At 43.6% G+C, this 11,198-nt stretch overlaps 1 protein-coding gene across 5 annotated transcripts in view; it reads left to right on the top strand.

Annotated features, from left to right (window-relative positions):
• Positions 1-7,389, top strand: part of capt (adenylyl cyclase-associated protein 1) — a 37,979-nt gene extending 30,590 nt beyond the window's left edge. For all 5 annotated transcript variants that reach the window (XM_080270176.1, XM_080270177.1, XM_080270179.1 and 2 more), the window contains one exon: positions 992-7,389. In XM_080270176.1, coding sequence (XP_080126302.1) covers positions 992-1,219 — 228 coding nt within the window. In that variant the 3' untranslated portion in view covers positions 1,220-7,389. The remainder of the gene's footprint in view (positions 1-991) is intronic.
• Positions 7,390-11,198: the final 3,809 nt, after the last annotated feature.

Genomic DNA, 11,198 nt, shown 5'->3' on the forward strand with positions numbered 1-11,198 from the left:
TGAAGGTGGATGTTCGAGGGTGAGATGACAACGAGCAGGTGGTGAGCGTGACAGTGAGACGGCTCGTTGACATTTATGTCACAGATGACCCCTAACTTCATGCTCACCTGCCCAGTCATCTACGTCCTCCTCCTCAGTGAACTCATCTCTGTCAAAGGCCCTGCCCTCCTCCTGCAGGAGTTGGAGAGCCTTTTCAGGCGTCTGAGAGCGAGAGAAGTCACTTTCTACATGGTAACTCCAACCCTATGCGTGTCATAGTGGTCTCATGCCCAAAGATTGGCGGGAAGATGCTTGCGGCAAATCTCGTCAGCCAGTGGTGCTCTGTGCCTTGAATCATGACAGCTATACACGTCAGCCGGCGCGTAGGGGTTAAAGTTTGTCGTTAGATGAATGAAATCATAATGACATGGCAAGAATAAAATGAAAAACATGTCTCCAGGCTGGTAAGGTTAAACATTTTTTCTGATTTAAGTAAAAGATATAAGTGTTTCTTTAGCTTTGAAAGGCCCAAAATGCTGGTCAACATCATTTAAGGTCGAAGACCTTAAATGATGTTGATGATGGTAGACAAGGCTCAGGCCCCTTAACCTCAAGGAGAGTGATAGGAGACTTGCTGTTGGTGCTTCATTACAGGTCCAACTTCTGAAATGGAGTCAGGATTTTAATAGTATGAATGTTTGGACCATTTCTTTGAGCATGTTGTGAGAGTTTTCTCAGTTTTGTACTCCCTTTCCTTGTTGCTGGGTCCTACCTCATCTCATTTATAGGCAGGAAAAATACGGTCCACTCAGTACCATCCATACTGTACATCGATCTGTTCTTTCTATCCACCTGTGTACCTGTTCATTCATCAGTCTGTTAGACAGGCCATCCATTCATTCTTCCATCTATTTAGTCATCAGCTTAACTATCCACCTACCCTTTCAACTATCCCCGTACAGTTCTGGTTTTTGTATTAAATGACCATGCTAACTCTGCTCTATCATTGCAGGTGATGGGAGTTATGCCAATCATCTCCATCGAGAAGACTGATGGCTGCCAGGTGTATCTCAGCAAGGAGTCCCTCAGTGCTGAGATCATCACTGCCAAATCCACAGAGATGAACATCCTGGTGCCCAAGCCTGATGGTGAGTTTGCAGAGTTGCCGATCCCAGAGCAGTTCAAGACAGTGGTTAAAGGGATGTCGCTGGTTACCACGTGCACTGAGAAATCTGGTTAGGCTGCCACAAGTCCCCCATCCATGGGAGGAGTGTGACTGGAGACCCCAGACCACACAGCCACTTCCACTGTTTTTGTTACAGTTGTCATTTTCTTTACCAGTATACAACATACTTTCATTATTTGTTAGCTGGATTAGGATACTGAGGAAGTTGTGATTACGGAAAGGAAAGCAAGTCCCTTTTTGAGTCTTGAGAAGTTGATGAGGTGGCCCAAGGCTGATCTTAACATGAACCTTTTGGGCTGCAGGCAGAAGTTGCCCCTTTTCCTGTAGTCCATCATCCTTCTTTTGGGAGGGAATTGAGAGACAGTTGTGGAACTTAACAGAGCCACCTGGTTATATTCAGTGCCCCTGTGTGAAGGCATTGCTCTTCAGCACCAAATGTACTGGTGCATGGTGAAAGTAGAATATGTTTGGCCCAGTGCAGGCCACCTTGTCCATAGAGCTGCATCCTCTCAACCACTATCCGAGACTCATGGAAGGTCAGTGTAAAATTTACGATTAAATACAGTACAGTATAAACAAACTGCAAGGTATGGATCACTTATTTATTCATTTATTTTTTAATATGAAGAAAATTACCCTGCCAGTTAATAAGAAGGATAAGTTTGCTTCCCTGGAGTACACTGTCCATAACAAAAATTGTGGAGTTGCATTACTGTTGGCTGGGGTCTGTGTGTGTGTGTGTGTGCCGGTTCCTCGGTTTCTACTGCTGCTGCCTTGAAGGAATGGATGTTTGCTTAGGGGAAAAAAATCATTGTATAATAGGATAATAATTCTTTACTGATTATATGTGTGAGATGTTAATGAAATTTTTGTACTGTAATGATTTATTAATAGTTTTGGCCATGATTCACAAAATATTTTTTTTTTCTCGGATAACTAAGATTTGACTTTGCAGGAAGACCAAGAATCATTTATTTATTTTTGTCACTAATTATCCTTCTTGCAAAGAGATCCTAGTTACAAGTGGGAATTAACCCTTTCAGTCTAGTGTTGTATTTTATATAGCAAGTCCTCGCTTAACACACTTTCACTTAATGGTTTTTATTATAAAGCTGCTAATCACTAAAAGAACATTTGTCTCCTAACACACCATTACTCATTATTATGTAGTAAGGATGTGCACTGTAGGAGTAGGGTTGTTATAACTTGCATTGGCATTTATTTCAATATATCACATATTTCTTTAACTTGCTAATGTATTCTGACGTTATTTTTCACAGCACAGACTCACTGTCCCAGAATTAAAATATATTTGATTGCTACTTACAACATTTAATATGATTTTAAAAAAATTGAGGAGCTCTCTTAATTGAAACAACCCTCACTTCAAGCAATTTGCACTTAAAGTGGCGGTTGTAAGGAACACATGTACAAGTGTTAATTGAGGAATAACTGCGCATTATTATTGCTACCACCAAACTACTCTACCCAGCTAAGATCAGACCTGTGGTAGTGAAGGGGTTAGTAAAGACTGTTTCTAACTCCTCCACTTTCAAAATTTGTTCCAAAGCTGAATAAAATAGTCTAGAGGTAGTAAGACTGAAACAAAGAATACAACATCAGATTCAAGGAGTTAATTTGTGAATCAGTGTGATTAGAGGATGCTTACCCAAGGTCACGATTTATCAAGTTACTACTGCTACCTGGTTACCTATTTTTAATGGAAACAAATTTCTTGCATACTTACAGAATATCCTTCAAAAGGAAAACTTTAGTAAATACACAACACTGTATGTGCTGTACTTGATTTTCTCAAACTTTGTAGAAACTATAAAGTCATGATAGAGGGACAGATGCCAAGTGTAAGGGATTATTCCCCCGAGCTAGACCTAGATAGAAATGACAAGTGTAGAAACCACAGTGTGAAGAGGGTTGTCATCTGTTTGAAATAGGAGACTTCAAGGTACCTCTTCCTTAGTGATTTACTTTCCATATCACCTGCATTTTTTACATATATCTGTTTAGCACTCTCGAGCTGTTTTAAGTATGCTCTTGCACCTGCCAAGTGATTTTGTGTGTCTAAGGAAAGGCCTCTCATATTGAAGGGGTTTATTAATACTGTATCTGACCCATCTTGGACGAGCCTATCCTGAAATAAATGTAGTTCTTAGGAGACAGCAAGAATAAACTTAAAAAAGACATCCCCAAGCTCAGTGGGTTAATATACGGTGGCCACAAAGAAATTTTCACAACAGACTAACAAAGGGGATCTGTACTTGCAGTTGTTTCCACTTGCACAACAGCCATACCTGTAGTCAGTCTCTGATCATATATCACACAGTTATGTACCCCCTCTTGACCCAGGCAAGCAAATACTGTACATCAGTAGAGCTGCATGGCATGCTAGTGGTTGTGGGGAAGGATGTTATGTGTTTTGCTCAACCCTTGGATATCTAGCCCTTGCTTGTACTGTTTGTCACTGCCCTATCATTACCACTAACCATCAGAATCGCTTGTAAGAAGCTGAGGGGAGAGGAGAAGGCCCATGCTTTGATGTTTGAGCAGGTTAACAATGTTATCTATGTATCCTGTGACACCCGTGTAAGGCTGGCTATTAATGAACTGAAGACAGCGGCATCCCTCCCATCAGGCACGGTACCCGAGAGTTAGGACTCTGGAGGCAAGACAAAACTTCCTTATGGATTGACAATTGAATTGAAGAGTTCTTTGAGCTTCATGAGCTTGTCAGTCTTTGAGGAAATCTTTCTCTTGATTCTAGAGCCCTTTTTTTGTCCCAGGTATCATGCCTGGTGGGAGGGAAGCTGCCACCTTCTTCAGCTCATAAACAGCCAGCTTCACACACCAGTGTCATGGGCTACTTAAATAAGACTAAACGTACTTCAGTTGCATCAAAGCATGGGCCTTACGCTTTCCTGTCAGCTTCTTAAGACCCATTCTGACTGCTGGTTGTGAAAATAGGGTGGTGGCAATAAGTGAATGGGAGGAGGGAGATAACCATGGGTCAAATAAAGCACAAATCATCATCCCCCTCTGATCACCAGCATGTCACTGGGCTAGACTACTTGCTTGCTTGGGATGAGAGGGGGTACAAGACTGCCTGACATATGATCAGTCTAGACCGAACCAAGGGTATGCATGTGGTGCAAGTGGAAACATTCCCATGTACAGATTCCCCCTTACAAGTCTGATGTCAAAATTTCTTTTGCAGCCACTGTAGACATGGTTTGCATCACTTACAAAAGGATTTAATGTATTAAGCTTGGGAATGCAATATAAGTCGGTGAGGAAAAGCAGCTACAAAATCTCCAAAATTAACCAGATATACAACGCAGCGTGAAAACATTTTGCTGGCTTAAGGTCAAGTTTTCACCCACTTAGGAGAGTGTCTACTGTAGCATCTTGTCTTTAGTGATTTACCTCTTTTATTTTGCCTTAGTGTTCTGTTTCCCCTGTATCTCTTCTTTGACTTTGCTGAATAAAATTAGCTGGCACTAGTTGGAATAGATAAATGAGTTGGCTTGATCACGAGTTAGTAGATTCCAGAAAAGTAACTTATGAGAGAATATTATGCACTTTATGAAGAAGTGAACTGGTAAGGAAGAGGTGCTAGGGAGCCACCTTGACTGATAAGACAAGCCGTAGTGATGGCTGTGTGTGAGATGCCAGAGTGTGTCTGTTGTCTGTGTTCCGCCGCTGAAGCCTTACTCGTGCTTGGTGGGTGGAGTGGGAGCCGTCGGAGCCCCGCTAGATTTAAGGTTTAGCTCAAAGGCTGTGTTGTTAGACTGAGAGTGCGACTGTACAGACAAGCTCCCAGGTCTGTCTTATCTTAATAGTCACACACCTTAATGCCTGAGGAGGTGGGCATGAAGAAAGTGCATCGGTGTCACCCTGTTCTCCATCATCATGCTGTCCCCTCTTCAGTTCACACCACCCTCGCTTGTAAACCTTTCCACCTACTGTACATCTGAATCTCCCCCCCCAACTTCTGGTGATGACTTCTGAAGCATGATGATGATGAAGCATGCCTAGCCCTTCTGCCTTGCTCCTGACTATATACTGTGTAACGTGGGATGCAGGTTGATAACATCCAACAATTACGAATGTTGCATAAATGACCATAAAATATTAAGGAGCTTGCGTGTACCTTCGCTCACTCTGTTTTCATTACACAGCCGAAAGTTATAGAGATATGATGACAATATGCAGGTTGGCTGTTTACTTGTAAGGTAGGAGACTCCCGAAGAAATTTATTTTGCTTCTCCTGTCGGGTTATTATTTATGTGGAGGTGCATTTGTTGTGTATGCAAGGAACGATGCAGTGCACTGGATGAGAGGTTATTATATTCCGGGTGTTTGCATTGTGTATACTAGGGAAGTTAGTTAAATTATGAAATACAAGTGTAATGATGACACAACCAACGGAAATTCCTTATGCTCTGGACAACTGAAAACATTACATACTCAGTGTTTGGTTGGCTGTCATCTCATATTCACTGGTGCTTCTAACTGGTTGATATATGTATATAAATGTATTAGTATTTATGCCCAGAAATTGATAGTAGGATATAAATACTAGCAGCCCAATAGTGAGAATGTGGTAGATTCAGTTGTCTGCAATTGTACGAGCAGTCTCTCATCACACCTGTTTACAGCTGCTTCCCTGTTTACGAACTTACCTGGTTCCAAGAGCTGGTCTGTAACTTTATAATTTACCGAGACGAAATTCCCGAACATTATGAATACTGGTAAAGTCTGAAATATTGTTGTTGTACTAATCCTACCCATGTATCTATAGCCAAACACCTTAATCCAAAATGGGGTGGGCACAAATAAATCCCCTCCTCGTCATTCTGTCCTCCAACAAGTAAATCTGATCATTAGTACCATTGCCCTGAAGTCTTAATACAGTACTATACATACTTTATACAGTTTTCTAGTAATGTTGATGAGTAGATAACAGAAAATAATGAAGGATTTTAAAACTCTGCAAATGCAAGAGGGGAAAAAAAAAAAAAGTAACACAAACACTTTGTAAGCAGGAGAGCAACTGTATTCAAAATCCACTTGCACAGACTGGAGAGACTGCACAAGCACAGGTTATTTAATATATTTTTTAAAATAAATTATTTATATTAAAATTTTTTTAAAGACCACACTTGCAAGAAACAACTGATTTGTTTTGGTTTGATGTTGGACACTAGTAGAACAAAGCCACCCAGCATTCAGATGTATTATTATTATTATTATTATTATTATTATTATTATTGTTGTTATTATTAAGCATACCACTGCTCATTCAGGTAACTTGCACTAGAAAAACAAATTAATGAAACTAACTGAATAGGGAAAATGTTAAACAAAAATGTCATTGGCTGAAATAAAGTGAATAGGGAGACAACTGTTACTTTTTATAGCTAAAATTTTTACCTAGGTAAGATTCTAGAAATTTTCCATTGTCTGCTTTGTGCTTGAGGTAGAATAGGTCAGTAATTTATCCCCAAACCCTCTCTAGTCTGGCTCTGGGACCTAGTGCAGCCCCCCAATACACACCCCCACCCCCACACACAGTCACCCCCACCCCCACCCCCACACAGTCACTCCCCCCAACACACACAGTCACCCCACACACACACACACACACACACACACACACACACACACACACACACACACACACAGTCACCCCAACACACACACACACACACACACACACACACACACACACACACCGCTCGCTGGTGCAGTGGTAACGTTCTTGCTTGCCAACTGGTGGACGGGAGTTCGCGCCTCGCTCAGGTTGCGAAAAGTTTCACTGACGAAGTGGGTGGTTACTGTCCCCCTTGAGCAAGGGGATGGGTGTGTGCATGTGTGAAGGTCACAGCCTTGCCCTTAGATTGGACTATATGAGCTCTCAGCTCTCTTCCGGGAGGGTAAAAGCTGACGATCACGACCATCAAGTGATCCTGACCGACCCGGTGAATTACACACACACACACACACACACACACACACACACACACACACACACACACACACACCATATATTAAGCTGGGGGGCATATAACAATTGGTCATATCTACTATGCTTTGTTATCACCACGGATGACACACATGTTGATTAACTGCATTCTTCCATTTTATATGCATATCAGTAATGTTTCTGATTTAACTAATAAAATGTACAAGTGCGTACAACATGTGCTTCAATTGATTTTACTCACACCAAAGATTAGATGAGCTGAAGGGTAGACTATGTGATGTCATAATCTGACAAACAGTCCTTATGCTTCTCACCTAGGTCCATGGTCAAATATATTTAGACTCAAGGATCATTTTGACTATACTCATTTTACTCTACCTTGACATAAAATTACCATCTATCCATCTCGAATGCTTAATAGTAGAAACAGATTAACACTAAAACAGGAAACTACCCTCTTTTTACTCCAACTTGGCCAAAAATTGCAGCCTCTCCGTCTTGAATGCCGAGTTGTAGGAACAGACTAACACTAAACTATGAAGTTAGTCATGAGGATGTGCTATGAAGAGGATGTACAGCTACCGTACTGTATTTTTCAGACTCTGAGCTATATGAAATAACCCATGAAAGGACAAAAGTTTGGTCCAAGTTAAGGCGAAATGGCTATAAATACGTCTTAAGCTGACAAAGATCCCTATCTCTCTACAGCTCAGCTGATGGCCAAGTTGCAACTGGTCACCTTAAATGGTGGTAATAAATAGCCTAGCCCAGGTCCTTATGCTCCTGATGGGGCAATAAATGACTGGATGACTCATAGATATACACTAATCCCTGTAAGACCCAGACGCCCAATTCCCAGACACCCCAAGTCCCGGACATTTTGGGCTCGGGTCCTCGGACACAAAAATGGCCCAAAAACGTAAAAAAATGAAAGAAAAAAAAATATATATATATTTTCAACCCTATTTTGAATTTGCTGCGCGGTGAAGAGCAGCTGTGTTTGGCACGTAGTTCCCCTAATGTCCGGTAGAGCGCCCCTGCATCCTTCCCTCTTCCCGCCTACATACTGTTGTGACTGCACGCTCGTCGCTATGGCTGCCCACATGCACGCCTTTGTGGTGGTGCCTTACCTGCTGCAGGCCCTGCTGTTCCTCTGCTGCCTCTTACTCGTGTGTGTGACGATGGCCCCGCCGCCCAACAAGAGGAAACGAGTGGTTTTGACTCTGGAGAAGACGAGGGAGATACTGGAGAAGGTGGATGTGGGATGGTCGTCCTGCATCCTGCGAGAATTCAACCTGGCCCGCTCTACCTTGTTTGATATCAAGAAATCCTGGGACAAACCCACCCAGTACATGGCTGACTTTGCATCGAAGACCAAACGCAACGTGCAGAGGAAGGTTATGTACCCTCTCCGGTTTGCAGAAGTCGACCACTCCACGCTGATTTGGTATTGTCAACAACGTGCTGCTGGTGTGATGGTGCGTGGTACGGAGCTGAAGGCTGCTGCTAAGATGTTCATAAGGTTACATGACACCCCAGACTTCAAGGCATCCGAGGGTTGGCTCTTTGCTTTCAAGTTACGACATGGACTTACCAACTGTAAGGCCCATGGTGAAGCTTTGGACGCCAACGAGGAGGGAGCAGAAGAGTTTCGGCAGAAAGTCAAGGGCTTGATTGACAGGGAGGGCTTAACTCTTGGTCAAGTTTACAACGCCGACGAAACTGGTCTATTCTATCACTCGCTGCCAACGAACACCCTAGCAGAGGAGACGGAGAAGCGTGTACCTGAACGTGAGCTCTCCAAGCAACGGATATCTGCTTTGTGTTGTGCCAATGCTAACGGCATGCACCAGATCAAGCCTGTTATTGTTGGCCTCAGTGCCTTCGTAGGTTGATGGATGTCCTTCCTGTTGTTTGGTACCATTCTGTGAAGGCTTGGTTCACAGCCGAGATCTTCAAAGACTGGTTTCACCAGCACTTCATCAAGGAGGTCATCCATTATCAGACGAAGACACTGGGAATACCATGCAACCAGGTAAAGGATCTCCTTCTGGACAATGCACCTACCATCCATCTGACAAGGAGTTGGTGGCTGCGAATGTCCGCATTAGGTGCTTGTTTTTGCCACTCAGTACTACTGCTCTCATCCAACCAATGGACCAAGCAGTGATCATGGCTACGAAGAGGCTGTACGGTCGGAAATTCCTAGACGAGGTGATGGTTGTTCTCGAGGACGAGGACGAACGCAGGGGGGGACAGGAAACGAGAGGCCAGCGGACTGTGGAAAACCTTCATCGCTACAACCTCAAGTCAGCCATCTACAACTGGGCCAGTGCATGGAGGGATGTCCCTGTCAAGACTCTGGAAAGTGGTTGGTCTCGTCTGCTTCTCGGAGCCGATGTGGTGCATGACTTTCTAGGTTTTGACATGGATGACTTCCACGCGCGTCTTCGTACGGCTGACGATGAGGTGGACATGGACAAAGTGCATGAGTGGTTAGATGGCGACGAGGGCAATCCTGAGTATCAGATATGTCTGATATTGAGAGCACATCTTCAGCTACAGGTACTAGTACCCAGCTGGAAGATTCTGATGAGGACAACGAGGATGATGCGGACTCCTCTCAGCAGGCCACCACTCCAGCCATCCCCAAGCTGAGCGCACTCCGAGAGCATGCAGAGTTCATTCTGGACTACCTTGAACACCCAGACTGTGACAGGAAGATGGGGCCCCTGGGACTTGTGGAGGAAGTGCGCGCTTTTAGGCAGCGCATAATCAATTGCCAGAATCACCGTTCCTTACGTCAATCAACCACCGACATGTCTTCAGGCCCGTGACCCCCGCCATGCCCAGCCCTTGCTCCACACCACTGCCTCACCAAGATATGCCTTCCACCTCCGAGCCACAGCCCAGCATATCGGCCACAGTGGAGTCGCCACTGGACGTGAGTTTGCAGCTATCTTCAGAGTCGCCTGCAGTGGGTAAGTACATCACCATGTCCCAGCAATGTGCCCCTTGGCCACCTGCAATTCCTACTCTCCAACTCTGACAGTGAATAAACAGCAAAAACTTGCCACTAGACCACATGGAAATTTACAGTGTTGTGCTGTGTTAAGAACAGAATATGCAGTGTTAAGAAATTAAAACTCAAGAGTGCAAAGGATTAAGTGCAGCACAACACTGGATTACTGTACGTGCTTCAAGTGCACCTTCACCACTGTCAGAGCATGAGAGGAGGCGGGTTAATCTTCGTGACGGTCACAGATGTGTCGTAAGTACCCTGTACACTGCTAAATATTTTCCATACTTCTAATTTCTCATTCTCTGGTTTGTTTTCATTTATTTCATGGTTTCTGTCCCTTATTTGTGTGAATAGGGTCTTAAATAGGTGCTGTGCATGTCTGGTAGGGAGTTATTTACGTGGCTTTCAAAGCTAGGTTGGGTTAGGGTCCATAAGTACCTCTCCAGAGGGCATTTTCCCAAGTCCCAGAAAAGACCAAGTCCCGGACGTGCCTTTGGCTCTATTACGTTGGGTCTGGGAGGGATTACTGTATGGTTAGACACTGACAGACAGACAGACACACTTCCAGACAATTATATCAGCTTGGGTGGGACCCATGTTGTGAACAGATTAACTTCCTGAACCCAGGTGATGTCCTTTTGTTCATTCTTGCTCCTACCAGATGATTTTAATCACCTAAGGAAGGGCCTTTCATACTGAAAGGGTTTATAAAGACTGTACATTACACCTACAATGTGTACAGGCTGTCCTGTGAAGGAGACAGGGAGAACAATATGAAAAAGACATTATTCAGATTAAAAGCATTCTGCAGAAGACCCCCATTTTATGCAAGATTCATACATGTGAATCCTGTGTGCACATGAGAAAAAGTCCAATGATCACCTATTGCTGTATGTCGAAATTGTGTGCACCTCTACTGCATCAGACCAGTGCCCAGTCTGACCAGGTTGCTTTAAAAACTGCCAGCACAGTATGTCACTCCTAACATGATATGCCTACAATCCTCTGTG

This window comes from Coenobita brevimanus, chromosome 39 (genome assembly GCF_032717465.1).
Source record: "Coenobita brevimanus isolate Jiangsu-jjx chromosome 39, ASM3271746v2, whole genome shotgun sequence".
NCBI lineage: Eukaryota > Metazoa > Arthropoda > Malacostraca > Decapoda > Coenobitidae > Coenobita > Coenobita brevimanus.